A 16,461-nucleotide genomic window follows, 5' to 3' on the forward strand; every position below is an offset into this window, starting at 1 on the left:
GAACATTCGTGCCAGTTAATGTTTATTTTATTGTTGCATGGCAACACGTTCTGTTGTCTGGAATAATGTGGCTAAATAAACACCCATGCCACAGGGCCAGGGGGCAGTAACCAGGAAAGTTTGCGATTCCTGTCAATTCATCAAAATAGTAAATGCAGACATTTCTCTGCTAATGATTCCCATGCTGCTCAGTCGCAAACGTCACGAGTGGCGAAAACCAGGACATATCCGTGTCCCAACAGACTTTTGTCGGGACTCGGGACACACAACCCCAAATCGGGACTGTCCCGGTAAAACCGGGACGTCTGGTCACCCTAACTTTGGACCACTGAGCAACTCAGTTCTTTGTGATTTAAAGCTGACACAGTGATTTAAATCTGAATCTAAAATTGTAGGATGGGAGTAATTGACAAAATGTGTTTAATTTCTAGAAATCTGGAATTTACCAGTAAGTGTGAGTTCCTAAAGTTGGCACTCTGTGCTCTAGTCCAATAGGTGGCAGTAAAGCACTTTAAGCTGTCAAAAACCATCAGAGAAGAAGGAGATCTGCTTCTCTCTCTCACACATAGTGTGTGCATGTAGGAAAATGGCAGAAGCCAGTATTTCAGTGGATCAGTTCAGCTGTCCAGTGTGTCTGGATCTTCTGAAGAATCCTGTAACTACTCCCTGTGGACACAGTTTCTGTAAAGTGTGTATTAATCACTTCTGGGATGAGGAAGATCAGAGGAGGGTCTACAGCTGCCCCCAGTGCAGAGAGACTTTCACCCCAAGGCCTGTTCTGTGCAGGAACAACATGCTGGCTGAAGTGGTGGAGAAACTGAAGAAGACTGAACTCCAAGCTGCTTCACCTGCTCACTGTTACGCTGGACCTGGAGATGTGGAGTGTGATTCCTGCACTGGGAGAAAACGCAAAGCCACTAATTCCTGTCTGGTGTGTCTGGCCTCCTATTGTGAAGATCATCTTAAACCTCACCATCAGTCTCCTGCCTTTAAGAAGCACAAGTTAGTTGAAGCCTGTGCAGAGCTCCAAGAGGAGATCTGCTCTGAACACAACCAACTGATCGAGATCTTCTGTCATACTGACCAAACCTTCATCTGTTATTTGTGTACAATGGATGAACATAAGGGTCATGATACTGTTGCAGCTAAAGCAGAAAGAAGTAAAAAACAGGTGAGGAAATGCAAGCTGTAGTTGGTTATGTGACATAAAATAATATTTCAATGTGTTGTTTGCATAAAAAGACTGAGAGAATTTTTATAAAAGTGGCTGCTGGTGTGGAAGTTCATACAAATGTACAAATAATCGTCATGACCATAATGACTGAACTTTACTAGCCAGCACCCATACAATAGATTTTTTTTTTTTTACCGTAGGTTATTAAATTAAACGCAAGATGGCATTATTTTTTATTACTGTTATTTTATGTTTTTAGTTAGGTTTTTTTATATTAGATTTTATGCTAGTTCTGTTGTTTTTTTTCCCCCCACCTAAAAAGTGATTTGTGCCTGATATTGTGTGTGTGTGAGAGAGAGAGACTCCAGGCTACTAATCAGAAGATCAGGGGTTCGAGCCCCAATACCCAACCATGGTTATGCTCACATAAGTTGTGGTGAACTCGGGTTGCACAAGGGTCAATTTCAATGTGAATTGTTCCACCTGGGTTGCTCATGGCTGTTGTGGGACGAATGAATCTCATGCAAATGTGGGTGCACATTGCTTTCCGTGCTTTGTTCCACCAGTCACTTAAAAAAAACTTAACTTTATTGCAGTTTATTCAAGACAAGCTGCAAAGTTACTCAGCGTGTGCATGAGTTCTGAGTGAAAATGAAAACACTGATCAAAATCTGCTACATCATAAGTGTCCACCATGATGGTGGATATACAAAGCACCTCAGATGGCGGCCGCTGAAAGCGTGTCTGCAAACAATGCTGAATTTTCTTAGTATTACCACGATTTGAACAGTCCAGCGAAGATTCGATACAAAGAGAAGATAGACGTGTGGTTTTAACCCATGTTATTTAAAGTCAAATTTTTCTGAAGATAAGACACTTCTGCCGACCATCGAGTACCCAGATATCACGTTCTATCTGGTTTTGTGGGTCGACAAATCTCAAATGAAGGCTTATAAGTCCATGGAAGCTTATAACTTTTGTCTCTGGATGGGTAAATATGTTATCAATTAAACCAGTCAATGATGATAAAGCAGTTGTACTTGCAAGGATAAGTTATGGCTTCTTTTGCATTTAGTTTACTTCTATGTGTAAACAACAGACGAAGTGTGAAATTTTGACAAGTCTCTAGCTTTATGGCTCACAAATCACATTTCAATTTACTTATTGCGCCCAGTCTGGATCGTTTCTATCGTATAATTTTGCTGGTGCTCCTAGAAGCGAAATGGTAATCCACGTTTTAAAATGATAACAATGACCGAGTGAACCACGACAAGAGAACACTCATTTTATAGCAAGATTCTAGCAACACAAGATACCGGTATAATTCTTCCATGATATTATTGGGAGAGCTTTTAAATCTGACCTGAGATTAAATGATCACTGCAAACACGAGTTGTTTTGGTTTTAGCCTTGGTTAAATCATTGTCAGCCCTGCCAGTGTTGTTCAGCCATGCTCGTCTCCTCTCTGTACTAAGCCTGAGAGTTTCCTCGCCCTCTTTCCGAATCACAGACGGAATTCTAAAAAATCTGAATTTACCATGGTCTCGAGTACTGTTGTGACCACAACTATACACAGCACAAAGATATGGCATAGCTTAGAGAACACTTAAAGCAGTGAAAACAAAGAGAGTTGTGCACGCGTGACTATAGAGTGCTCCGAGATGATGCTAAAAATAGTAACACTGCGGTCTGCGCGGCCATCTTGGAAGTCATTCGCTCCAGAGCGCTCATAGAGTACACATCATAGAGTACACATTCACCGATTCGTTTCCGCGTTAGAGGGCTTAGAAGCTTGGATTTTTTAAAGAATTTAGACATCTGAAGTGATGGAGCACTACTGTGAAAGTTTGGATAAGCAGGCACGGGAGCGTTATGCTGAGAAGGTACGTTTCATTGGGAATGTAGATCCATACACTGTTGGTGAGAAGGAATGGAAAGCTGACCCCAGCTTGTTGCCGCATGTGACATACACCGATCTTGTGAACTATCTAGTGTTTCACCCAAGTCCATTTTGTGAACTAAAGCATGTGTACATAAACATTACTAGGCCTAGATCTTAAATGCCATTTGATGCAACAATGCAGTGCAGTAGACATAAGCTACCTAATGTGACAAATATATCCATTAATCATTGCTGAAAGTACATAGAAAAGATAATAGTTTGTATCACATTTATTTTAGTAACTATGAAATTCAAGACAATTTAACCTACCTGTCACAAAGTGATCAGAACAAATCCAGATACAGTCAAGTTGTCCTAAATTTGATCGGTTGATGGCATCCAGCCACTGTCGTCTCCTCCGCTCGCTTTTCTCCTGTGCTGCAATTCCCTGGTTAGTCACGACTTTAGGGAGTCTGTGGAAGCTTTTGCCACCCTTTTCCCCCCGGCTACTACAGCCAACAATGACGCACGTATTCGGCATTGTCACCCCTTTTTGCTTCGCTGAACAACAACAATGCACTGACACAGCGACCTTTGACTTCCAATATGGCCGCCGCTGGGTTCGCGCTGACCTCGAAGCACTCTATAGTGTTTTATATGGAATGCCACTTGACCCCGCATTTCTATATCCACCAACATGGCTGACATCTGGTTTTCTAATTGGCTTTGATGTCGCTTGCAAGCCAAGGATTAAACACTCACATGTTCTCATGCATCTCCTTGATTATTATTAGTAGGTATGACTCTTTAATTATTTCTTAAGTTGTTACTGTTAATGGGGTGCAGGATGAAGAATGAAGCCTTTATTGTCACGTAGTCACAAGTACTAGTGAAATTAGTTGTCAACCCGTCCGTGCATCATACATACAGGTACATACATACATACATACATACATACATACAAGTGAGACAGGGGGAATAGACAGGACAGGAAGACAGGGATGAAAAATACAGAGTAACATGAGGGGAGGAGAAAAAAAGCAACCCCCACACTATGCTCCTACGGGGAGTACAGTGTGGGAACGTTAAAAATACACCTCAGCACATGAGCACAAAATAACACAATACAACACGAAAACTCGAGACTCAAGGGGGTGAGGGAGGGGGCGATCATGGGAGGGGGTAAGGGGGGAGGGACAGAGGTATTGAGGTATTTCACTCACGCGACCAAGTCATGTGATGCTGCCATTTTGGACGGCACGGCTCGAATCAGTTTGAATGCGAGGAAGGCGACAAACGAAAAACATAAAAGAAAAAGGAGCGAGATGCAGAAAACACCTTCACTATCCAGCGACGTAGGGCATTTACAGGGCGAGCAGAGGGAGAGGTATTTGCAAAAATTGAGGTTAGCAGGCTTAGAGAACGACGTTTACCTGCTTCCACCAGGATTGTTCACTGACAGCTAAGATTTGTTCACATTTTCATTTACTTTCGGTCCTCAGGATAAAATGTTATTAAATGTCATTGAAATAACTTCTTAGTCTGTTGAGACATGGCCCGTTATAAGTTTTTCCTTTACTGTATTTACTAGTTTACTGAGCGTGCGCCGGGGCGGGCTAGCTAGCTAGCGCTCCGGGGCTGGCCGGGGCTAGGTAGCGCTCCGGGGCTGGCCGGGGCTAGCTAGCGCTCCGGGGCTGGCCGGGGCTAGCTAGCGCTCCGGGGCTGGCCGGGGCTAGCTAGCGCTCCGGGGCTGGCCGGGGCTAGCTAGCGCTCCGGGGCTGGCCGGGGCTAGCTAGCGCTCCGGGGCTGGCCGGGGCTAGCTAGCGCTCCGGGGCTGGCCGGGGCTAGCTAGCGCTCCGGGGCTGGCCGGCGCTAGCTAGCGCTCCGGGGCTGGCCGGCGCTAGCTAGCGCTCCGGGGCTGGCCGGCGCTAGCTAGCGCTCCGGGGCTGGCCGGCGCTAGCTAGCGCTCCGGGGCTGGCCGGCGCTAGCTAGCGCTCCGGGGCTGGCCGGCGCTAGCTAGCGCTCCGGGGCTGGCCGGCGCTAGCTAGCGCTCCGGGGCTGGCCGGGGCTAGCTAGCGCTCCGGGGCTGGCCGGCTCAGTAAACTAGTAAATACAGTAAAGGAAAAACTTGAAACTGAAAGGTTTTAACAGTCATTCAAATGACTGAACGTAAACGTTGCTACAGCAACATACTAGATACTATGATGTTGACATTAGCTAGCTTGCCGTCCAAAATGGCGGACACCGGGGCGTCACGTGACCCTGTGACGTCAGGTGAAATACCTCAATAGGTAACCCCAGTGGCGATCCTAGAGTGATTTACTCCCCAGGGCGAAACCCCCTGCTGCCCCCCCCCCCGGCCCTTCTTGGTTTTTTTTTTTTTCGCTTTTTTTTTTTTTGGGACCTTTTTTTTGGGGGGGGGGCGTTTTTTTTTTTTTTTGCGCCCGCGTTCGTGCCGCCCCCCGCGTTGGGCTCTGTATTAGCCAACAGAATGTTAACAGCTTTTATGGCCCTTTTCCACTACCCTTTTTCAGCTCGCTTCAGCTCGCTTCAGCTCACTTCAGCCCGACACGGCTCGCGTTTCGACTACCAAAAACCAGCACGACTCAGCTCGTTTCAGCCCCGCTTAGCCCCTAAAACTCGCACCGTTTTGGAGTGGGGCTGAAGCGAGCCAAACCGTGCTGACTGAGGTTGGGGGCGTGAGCAGACACTCCCCTGTGCACTGATTGGTGAGGAGGAGTGTCCTCACATACCCACACACGCCCCGCGAGCGCGCTGGGATCTGTAAACACCGCAAACCCGGAAGAAGAATAATTATGAATTACGAGAATTTCTGAAGCCTTATGCGCCTCGCCTCATCTATACGCTCTTGCCAGTATCTGTCCGCGTTGTCGGTGACAACAAGCCACAGCACCGAGACCAGCAACACTAACGACTCCATGTCCTCCATGTTTATTGTTTACTATTCGGGTCGTGAGACTACCGCTTAAAAGATCACTGAATCAGTGACATACAGAGCATCGTGGACGAGTTCGCGGAGCGCAAGGCTCGTCGTATGCCCTTCAAATAATGCGCGCAGTAGGCTATTGATGTTTTATTATGAGCCATGTACAGTATGTCGCCGAATGTTTTTGTTTGAGTTACATGTTCGTTTGAAGGACTTAATGTACAAAATAACATAGTTGCACCCCGTAGTGTTGAAATTGGTAAACACAGTGCATTCAGTGAGGTTTGCACCGCCCTCCTTTTATTTCTGACTCTTCCTGTCAGCGTTGCAACCTCTGAGCGCTCATTCGTATGCCCTTCAAATAATGTGCGCAGTATAGGCTATTGATGTTTTATTATGAGCCATGTACAGTATCCTAATGTTTTTTGTTTCTGAGTTACATGTTCGTTTGAAGGACTTGATGTACTAAATAACATAGTTGCACCCGGTAGTGTTGAAATTGGTAAACACCGCAGTTGCGGACATTTTGTAGCCTAAAACGATGTTATGATAAGCTTTAATAAAGGGCCCGGTCATTTGCCCCGCCCCCGGCCCGGCTCTGACTTGTTCCGCCACTGTCACTGATGTCACTGTTTGCGCTGCTTAACGACATCACGTGACGTCCACCCACTTTCGCTAACTCCACCCAATGTGTCCACCCACTTCCAGCCAGCACGGTTCAGCGCGGTTGTAGTCGAAATGCAACTCCAACAGCCCCGCTCAGCTCGACTCAGCTCGACTCGGCACGGCACGGCTCAGCCGCGTTTGTAGTGGAAAAGCGGCATTAGAGATGGGATTTATGGCTCTTTGATGGGATCCTCATCTTTGTGATCCGTTCTTTGAAAAGAGCCGTTCAAAAGACTGGCTCATTTGGCTCTTTTTAAATATTTATTCAGTTTTAAGAAGACAGCGTCTAAAGAAGCCAGATCCCTCTGCTTAGACAGTGACATCAATATTTCTGGACATACCTTTTATATAAAGCAACCTAGACTTACATTATTGTAACCCCTAAACGCTCATAAATAACCATTAAAAAACAATGAGGGCTTCAATGAATGTCCATGCAGAACGGCTTTTCTGTAAAAAAAAAAAAAGAACCCACTCAAGAACATAGTTATCAAGAACGCAAGAATATTTTATAGAAAAACACTTGTTTTACAAAAATATTTAAGTCTGAGATACAAAATAGATACAACTACAATAAATATAACACAAGAACTAGTTATCACACAAGAACATTTTAATAGAAAAAAACAAACTTTCTATATGAAAAATATTGAAATTGTAACAAAATAGATACAACTAAACAGTCAGATAAATAGATAAAGTTATAACAAGAACACAAGATTATTTTAATAGGAAAAAACAAACTATTAATGCAAAAAATATATTATTATTAGAAAAATAGATACAACTAGACAAACAGATAAATAAATAAAATACATAAAAATAGAACAAACAAAATGACGAAAGAATAAATTAAATGAACGTCCGTGCAAAGTAGTTTTCCCACAATATTATAATTAATATCACACCAACATTATAAACTATATACAAAACAATTTGAACTATTAGGCAAACAGATAAAACTTGAATAAATAAAAGGCAAATGCTGTTTAGCCTACTTCTTGTCCTTGGGCAAAAAAGAACGACAGAAAGAACAGCTCCCCCAGCTCGAGACTCGGTTCTCATCGTTCATGCCTAGGAGCCGTTCAAAAGAATCAGTTCGTTCGCGAACGTCACAACACTAACAGCTTTACATGGTCGTTTAAACATTTCTCGTCGTGTGTTGTACGTCGCGGACACGGCCCGTTATAAATTTGCTGTTACCAGAATGGCAATGATCAAGTCGTAATGTATTACTTAAGACTCTGTGTAATGTCATAGTAGTGTAGTACTATGGTAGTAAAGTCTTTTTGATGACTAGTACAACATTCCGCTGCCGGGATTGTGCATATTATGGGGCTACGACAAGTTAGGCGCACACACACACACTGATGACGTCACCTGCGCAACTTTGGTATTGGGCTTCCCCATCCAAAATGTTCACTTTTTTTTGGGGGGGGGGGGGTTTTGGGACCGTTTTTTTTTTTTCGCGCCCGCGCTCGTGCCGCCCCCCCGCGATGCCGCCCTGGGCAGCTGCCCAGTCGGCCCGCCCCCAGGACCACCCCTGGGTAACCCAGTGCAACCAAGCAGTCCGGTCCTGCGCCCGACAACGGCGCTTACCCACTTGTCACACTGGGGGATAAAAACAGCAACCGTGGAAAGTGGGGGAAGGAATACGAGAGAGTCTAACAGCAGTGTTCTCCAGGGGAATTGTTGTCCCAGCAACGGCCTTGGCCAAGGCCAGTGCTGGCTGAGGGAGCCGAAAGTAGATAAGATTAGAATTGTTTGGTCTTGGCGAGCAGACACATTCTTTTTACACGACTACTCTGTGTCCCCATTCTGGTCTCCAAATCGATCCACTTTCCATTGCAAAGCCGAAAGCTTCTCCATGATGTTATCCATGTTGCGGTTCAAGTTCTGAATAGCCACAGTCTGAGTGCGGACAGCTCTGCCCACCGCTTTGATCATGTCAGGCAGCTTTATGGGGCTTTGAACAGCTGTCACCGTTTTCTGATTTCCTCGATAAACCAGGGCAATGCCTAATCCAATCAGCAAAAGTCCTGTAATCATGGTTCCAAATAGGTAGATGTCTTCAATGTCCTCCACAGAAAGAACCGCCAGGCACATGACTCACCACCGCTCCCACGCATCCATTGTGCAGCCGGCTGCAAACGATGTCATGTAATTAAGATATTTACCAGTTAATTTCTCTTAAATTTTTTTAGTTTTTGTGTGCCAAAATGATGCACAAATGAATTGAAATCCTTTTATTCATGTTCTCATCGTATGGGTTGCCAACTAAAGCCAGCACAGGGAAATCCTTGCATTTCAGGCATTTGAAATCTAAATTTCATACCAAAGACTAGGGTTAGACCTGGGTTAGTTGACCAATGTTCAACCCTTTTTTTTGTCAAGTCATACCAAGTGAGTCAACACGGATTAATAGTGTTGGATTTTAAACTTGTTGCTTAAATTAGATTAGATTCAACTTTGTCATTGTGCAGAGTATAGGTACAAAAGCCAATGAAATGCAGTTAGCATGTAACAAGAAGTGCAAAATACAGTATTATTTACAGATAAGTGCAGAATTAAGTCTTTTAGCATAGTGTTGCTATTTTTCGTTTGCAACCACCTGACCAAAACTGTTTGCGTTATTGACCGCTGCCATGTTGGAGGACATCCAGTCAAACAATATAGCATCTGTAAACAGCGGTCCAAGTGATAACTTATTCGCCTTATTTTAACTCGCTGGATGGCCTTTTTAAGAGAGTTACATTTAGAAGCTTGTAGTCATTTCTCAAATCTATTTTAAAAACAATCATTTTGACTGCTTCAAAAGATAAGTATTGAGCACACTATATAACATTTAGTGATAAAAGAGCACTCACGAAGCGAGGAGGCTGCCGTATTTGAGGTAGGAGATTGACATGAATCTTGTTTGATTGATTCTGTGATCGTTTGGGAAGATTCTTCAATAATTTTGCATTTCTTTCTGTGCTCTGTAAGCCTTGCATTTCGAGTTACCACTTTAGTACCATCTTTGAGTTTGTTGTGGCCCATATTTTGTGTTGGAGCCCAGTCTGGATCTGTAAAATTGTAGAGATCAGCTGGTTTCCATAATAGAAAGAAAAAGCAAAATAAAAACAGCGTCATCAAAAATTATATCCAGCTCTTTTTAAAATGAAGTAATTGTAGAAGCCTTTGATTGTTGGCTCACACACTCGATGATCACGGCTTTCTCATGTTTGACAGTGGCGAGTTTTTGCCTGACCATCCAATATTTCTTATACGGAGTGTTTCTAAAACAGTTTGATATTATTTGAGATGTAAATATCCCAGAAACTACATAGTCTAGGCAAATAAAACTGAACAGGTTTAATGTTGAGCAATGTAAGATTTATTCCTCAAAATTTGAATGAGAATTCAAAGGTATGTGGATTCCATGAACAATTTCACAAATTTTCAATATGCGTGCTGCCTGAGACACGGTACACGTCAAGTTGGTAGTCCAGCTCCTGTCAAACACACTGCAGCATGTTTTTAGTAACAATCTTTTCTGGTAACAGTGCATTTTTTGAGAATTCTCTCATAAATGCGTGCTGTACAGTCTTGTTCGACTGTGTTTCAGAATCAGAAGAATCAGAATCACTTTTATTGCCAGGTATGTGGACACACACGAGGAATTTGACTCCGGTTTCACTTAGCTCTCATAGTACAAAACAGATAAAAAGCGTATACACAAAACAAAAAAAAATGGTGCAATAGGTGCATAGTGCAAAGTAATCCAAGTAAGTCAAGTATGGAATAGATAAATATACAGTGTGCACAGAATGACGGTATGAGTGTGCAGATATTTTACAAGTAATATTACTGATATATGAATCTGGATTTTAGCTGTTCATCACAGAAAGGATTTTCCCTTTTGGTGCAATATGGTGCATAGTGCAAAGATGAAATAGTAAATATAAATAAGTATAAATATAAGTAACAGTGAGCACAGAATGACAGTATGAGTGTGCAGATATTTTGCAAGTGATACTACTGATATATGAATCTGGATTTTAGCCATTCATCACAGAGACAGCCTGAGGGGAAAAAACTATTCTTGTGTCTGGTTGTTTTTGCATACAGTGATCTATATCGCCTCCCTGTGGGGAGAAGATTAAACAGATTGTGACCAGGGTGTGATGGGTCCGCAGAGATGTTACCTGCCCGTTTCCTGACTCTGGACAAGTATAGGTCTTGGTTGGAGGGCAGGTTGACACCAATAATTTTCTCTGCAGACCTTATTGTCCGTTGCAGTCTGTTCTTCTCCTGTTTGGTGACCGATCCAAACCAAACAGTGATGGAAGAGCAAAGAACAGACTGAATGATGGCAGAGTAGAATTGTGTCAGCAACTCCTTTGGCAGGTTGAGCTCCCTGAGCTGGCGCAGAAAGTACAACCTCTGCTGAGCCTTTTTGATGATAGTGACTGTGTTGGTCTCCCACTTCAAGTCCTGAGAGATTGTGGAACCCAGAAACCTGAAGCTTTCAACAGCAGTCACAGTGTTGTTGGTGATGGGCAGCATAGTGGGGGGGGCTCCTCCTAAAGTCCACTGTCATCTCCACAGTTTTGAGCATGTTCCGTTCCAGATTGTTCTGATGGCACCACCAGACCAGCCGTTCAACCTCCCATCTGTATGCAGACTCGTCACCGTCTCGAATGAGGCCGATGACCGTTGTGTCGTCCTCAAATTTCAGGAGTTTAACAGACGGGTCTCTTGAGATGCAGTAGTTGGTATAAAGGGAGAAGAGCAGTGGGGAGAGCACACACCCTTGGGGGGGCGGTGCCAGTGCTGATTGTCCAAGTGCTGGATATGATGCTCCCCATCCTCACCTGCTGCTTCCTGTCAGTCAGGAAGTTTGTAATCCACTGACAGGTGGAGGAGGGCACAGTGAGCTTGGTGTGGAGGATGTCTGGAACAATGGTGTTGAATGCCGAACTGAAGTCCACGAACAGGATCCTGGCATACGTCCCTGCAGTGTCAAGGTGTTGCAGGATGTAGTGTAGACCCATATTTATTGCATCATCCACTGACCTGTTTGCCCGGTAGGCAAACAGCAGGGGGTCTGTGATGTCCTTCAGGTATGACAACACCAGTCTCTTGAAGGACTTCATGACTACAGATGTGAGGGCAACAGGCCTGTAGTCATTCAGTCCTGTGATATTGGTTTTCTTAGGAACTGGGATTATTGTGGAGCATTTGAAGCATGAGGGGACTTCACACAGCTCCAGGGATCTATTAAAGATCTGGATGAAGATGGGAGCCAGCTGGTCAGCACAGACCTTCAGACAAGTGGGTGACACACCATCTGAGCATACTCTAACACACAAAACGCCTTTTCTTTTCCAGTGAATGGCATTTCTATACCTAAAAAGATAAAAACATTAAACATAAAATTTTGACCTGTTTCCACACATGCTCTTAAAATTTGAGGTCAACTGAACGAGAATTGGCAAAGTTATTAGACTGTGAAATATCCAATTTTTTGAAACACCCTGTATATTGCAATCTTTCATTAATAGCTAGCTCATAGCACTTACCATTGATAAAATGTTCACTGGAGACTCATGTGGTTTTTGCTTTCTCATCACTTAGATCAGCTTGGTTTATGTTGGACAGCCAGTGACGTCGATGCGTCATGGACAACTTTTTTCCCCCCTTTCCTCCTTGATTATTTATAATTGCTGGAATTCTAAAGAACTTAAGTCCCCTTATCTCGAATAGAGTTGTGCCTGCATCCATTTACAGCACAAAGAGTCAGCATAACAAAGAAACAAAAGGAATTCTTGAGCGTAACAACCTCCCGAGCATATCTTCTATAGTAAATGTGCACCACGTGAGTTTGTGCATATCCTCCAACATGGCCCACTTCTGGTTCAAAGCCTCATGCATAATTAGCTATGTCATCATCTGCAAACAAAGAATGTGTTACCGTGTATACAGTGATGGACAGTGGAGAGTTACAATTTACAAATATTATGTTTGTAAATATTTAAATGCATATTTACAGAGGGAAAGTGGACAGGATTAGAGAGAATATAAGGTTGTATGTACAGTTAGCAGTATGAACACACATGTACAGTAATACTATCGGATAAAGGGGCACAGTTTGTGCAACAACGTAAGTGGTCCATTTCGTACAAGTAATTAGTAGTGCAAATGGCAGGTTAAAGTACTGAAAAGTTCAGGATGAGTGCAGTGATTCTAGCAGAGTGGTGGTGCGGAGGTCACCATCTCAGGAAAGAAGCTTCTCTTGAGCCTGCTGGTGTGGGAGCGGAGGCTCATCATGTAATGTCTGCCAGATGGGAGGAAGGAGAACAGTGCATGGTTAGGGTGGGTGGCATCCTTGATGATGTTACTCTCCCTGCCCAAGCATCGCTTGGGATAAATGTTCTTGCTGAAGGGTAACTGAGTGCCAGTAATCCACTGGGCAGGTTTCATCACCCGCTGGAGTACTTTATGGTCCGATATGGAGCAGTCGCCATACCATCCTGAAACGCAGTTCATGAGTATGCGGTCAATGGTACAACAGTAGAAGTCCACCAGTATCCTGGGACAGAGGTGAGCTTTCTTAAGGCTCTGTAGGAAGACACTGTTGCACCTTTTTTACCAGGATGGAGTTGTTTATGGTCCAGGTGAGATCATCAGAGATGTGGATACCAAGGAGCTTGAAGCTTGACACACACTCTACAACAGGTCCGTTGATGAAAATGGGAGTGTGTGCATGGCTCCTAATCCATCTAAAGTCATAGATAATCTCTATGATATTCTGTGTTAAGTTCCAGGTTGTTACGCAACCAGATGCTGGATCTCATCCCTATAGGCCGACTCATCACCTCTGATCCAACCCAACACTCTGGTGTCATCTGCAAACCTGATTATGGTGTTACAGCCATGGACAGGAATGCAGTCATTGGTGAACAAGGAGAACAGAAGAGGGCTTAGCACACAGCCTTGTGGAACACCAGTGTTCAGGGTTCTAGTGGTGGAGGAGAGATTATCGAACTTAACAGACTGGGTTGTGTTAGTCAGAAAGTCCAGAGACCAGCTGTAAAGGGATGTGCTAATAACAAGTTGGCTAAGCTTTGAGATCAGCTTGGAGGGGATCACAGTGTTAAATGCTGCATTGAGAGCAATGAACAGCATTCTGATGTATGAGTTGTGACAGTCCAGGTGGGTCAGAGCTGAGTGGAGTGCCATGGAGAAGGCATCCTCTGTTGACCTGTTGTGGCAGTAGGCAAACTGATGTAGGTCCATTATGGCAGGTAAACAAAATTTCAAGTGTAACGGAACCAGTATCTCAAAGTCCTTGGCAATGATGGGGTGAGTGTGACAGGACAAAAGGCGTTGAGGGCTGTGGCAGTGGAGAGCTTCAGCACAGTGGAGGTAGTTTTGAAGGTGGTGGGGACAACTGCCTGGGCCAGGGACAAGTTGAAATTGTCCATATAGACCCTGGCCAACTGCTCTGCACATGCTTGAAGATTCTTGAAAACGTTTCACCTCTCGTCCAAAAGGCTTCCTCAGTTCTGTCTGACTAATAGGGAGTATCAGATATTTATCCTCTCCTGGATCAGAATCAGAATTCTGATGACCAGCTCATCTAAGGTGTCATTGAGGTATCATGTTGGTGTGGGTCACTGGAGGCTGGGTGTGAACGGCGAGTCATTAGGGTGATCAAAGGATTGCCCGTTAGGGTGATCAATGGCAATCTGACTCTCTCTGTCCTCCTGTGAGTCACCGAAAACAGCTGGGTCCTGGCATACACCCAGCCGTCTGGGAAGAGTGTCCAATACCCAGACACAAACAGGACAACGTAGTGTATGCAATTCAGTGCAGTGAGAATTGCACGGATTCGTATATTGGTGAGACCAAACAACCGCTATACAGGCGCTTGGCCCAACACAGGAGAGCCAGCTCCTCAGGCCAGGACTCAGCTGTCTACATTCATCTTAACAACAAAGGACACTCATTTCAGGATTGTAACATACGCATTTTAGCCAGAGAGGATCGTTGGTATGAGCGAGGAGTTAAAGAAGCCATTTTTGTCAACCTGGAACGGCCATCACTGAACAGAGGTGGGGGTCTAAGGCTACGTTTACACTAGACCGTATCTGTCTCGTTTTCTTCGCGGACGCACTGTCCGTTTACATTAACCCCCCTGAAAAAGCGGGGAAACGGGAATCCGCCAGCGTCCACGTATTCAATCTAGATCATATCAGCTCCGGTGCTGTGTAAACATTGAGAATACGCGAATACGCTGTGCTGAGCTCTAGCTGGCGTCTCATTGGACAACGTCACTGTGACATCCACCTTCCTGATTCGCTGGCGTTGGTCATGTGACACGACTGCTGAAAAACGGCGCAGACTTCCGCCTTGTATCACCTTTCATTAAAGAGTATAAAAGTATGAAAATACTGCAAATACTGATGCAAATACTGCCCATTGTGTAGTTATGATTGTCTTTAGGCTTGCCATCCTTCCACTTGCAAGTAATAAGTGATATGCGCTGGGATCACACACACAGCGGCTCAGTCCCGAATCGTGGCTTGTTGACTTCACTCGCGCACTCTGTGAGCTGCGCAGGGCCGGAGTGCGCACCCTCCAGAGGGCACTCGCTGTTCAGGGCGGAGTGATTTGGAGCGCAGGATGCCTGCGGAGCCGAGCGTATCCGCGTATTGGTGTTGCTGTGTGCACGGCTAACGGTTTTAGTGTCAACGTGAATCGTTTTAAGAACGTTAATCTGATGATCCGCTGATTCGACGTAATGTAAACGTAGCCTAAGACATCATTTGTCAACCATCTACAAGGCGGTATTGGACACTCTTCCCAGACGGCTGGATGTACGCCAGGACCCAGCTGTTTTTGGTGACTCACAGGAGGACAGAGAGAGTCAGATTGCCATTGATCACCCTAACAGGCAATCCTTTGATCACCCTAATGACTCGCCGTTCACACCCAGCCTCCAGTGACCCACACCAACATGATACCTCAATGACACCTTAGATGAGCTGGTGATCAGAATTCTGATTCTGATCCAGGAGAGGATAAATATCTGATACTCCCTATTAGTCAGACAGAACTGAGGAAGCCTTTTGGACGAGAGGTGAAACGTTTTCAAGAATCTTCAAGCAAGTCCAGTTGCCCATTTCTACCACCCACAGTTTACTATGACCTGGATGATTGAGAATCTTCACAGACATGCTCTGCACATGCTCTAAGCCTGTTATGTGTTCTGTTAGTCTATGTGCTTCATTATGAACCCTGTTTAATGAGTATAACCACTGAGCTTTTCAACTCTAGAGGGCACTACACATATACACCATCCATCCATTATCCGTAACCACTTATCCTGTTGCATAGGCAAGCTGGAGCCTATCCCAGCTGACTATGGCCGAGAGGCGGGTACACCCTGGATAAGTCACCAGATCATCACGTAGAGACAAACACAAATTCACACCTACGGTCAATTTAGAGCCATCAATTAACCTAACCTGCATGTCTTTTGGATTGTGGGGGAAACCGGAGCACCTGGAGGAAACCCACGCAGACATGGGGAGAACATGCAAACTCCACACAGAAAGGCCCCTGCTAGCCACTGGGCTTGAACCCAGAACCTTCTTGCTGTGAGGTGACAGTGCTAACCACTACACCACCGTGCTGCCCATATAGACACCATTTTAGAATCATGACACTATTTACTTAAGTTTAACCACTGAGTTTGTATTCCAATTATTTTAGATTTATGCTAGTCAATTTTTCAGAAGAAAT

At 44.6% G+C, this 16,461-nt stretch overlaps 1 protein-coding gene across 3 annotated transcripts in view; it reads left to right on the forward strand.

Moving 5' to 3' along the window:
- The first annotated feature begins 550 nt into the window (after positions 1–550).
- LOC132864369 (E3 ubiquitin/ISG15 ligase TRIM25-like) overlaps positions 551–16,461 on the forward strand; it is a 30,770-nt gene continuing 14,859 nt past the window's right edge. For all 3 annotated transcript variants that reach the window (XM_060897788.1, XM_060897789.1, XM_060897787.1), the window contains exon 1: positions 551–1,171. In XM_060897788.1, coding sequence (XP_060753771.1) covers positions 587–1,171 — 585 coding nt within the window. In that variant the 5' untranslated portion in view covers positions 551–586. The remainder of the gene's footprint in view (positions 1,172–16,461) is intronic.

This window comes from Neoarius graeffei, chromosome 17, assembly GCF_027579695.1.
Source record: "Neoarius graeffei isolate fNeoGra1 chromosome 17, fNeoGra1.pri, whole genome shotgun sequence".
NCBI classification, from domain to species: Eukaryota; Metazoa; Chordata; class Actinopteri; order Siluriformes; family Ariidae; genus Neoarius; species Neoarius graeffei.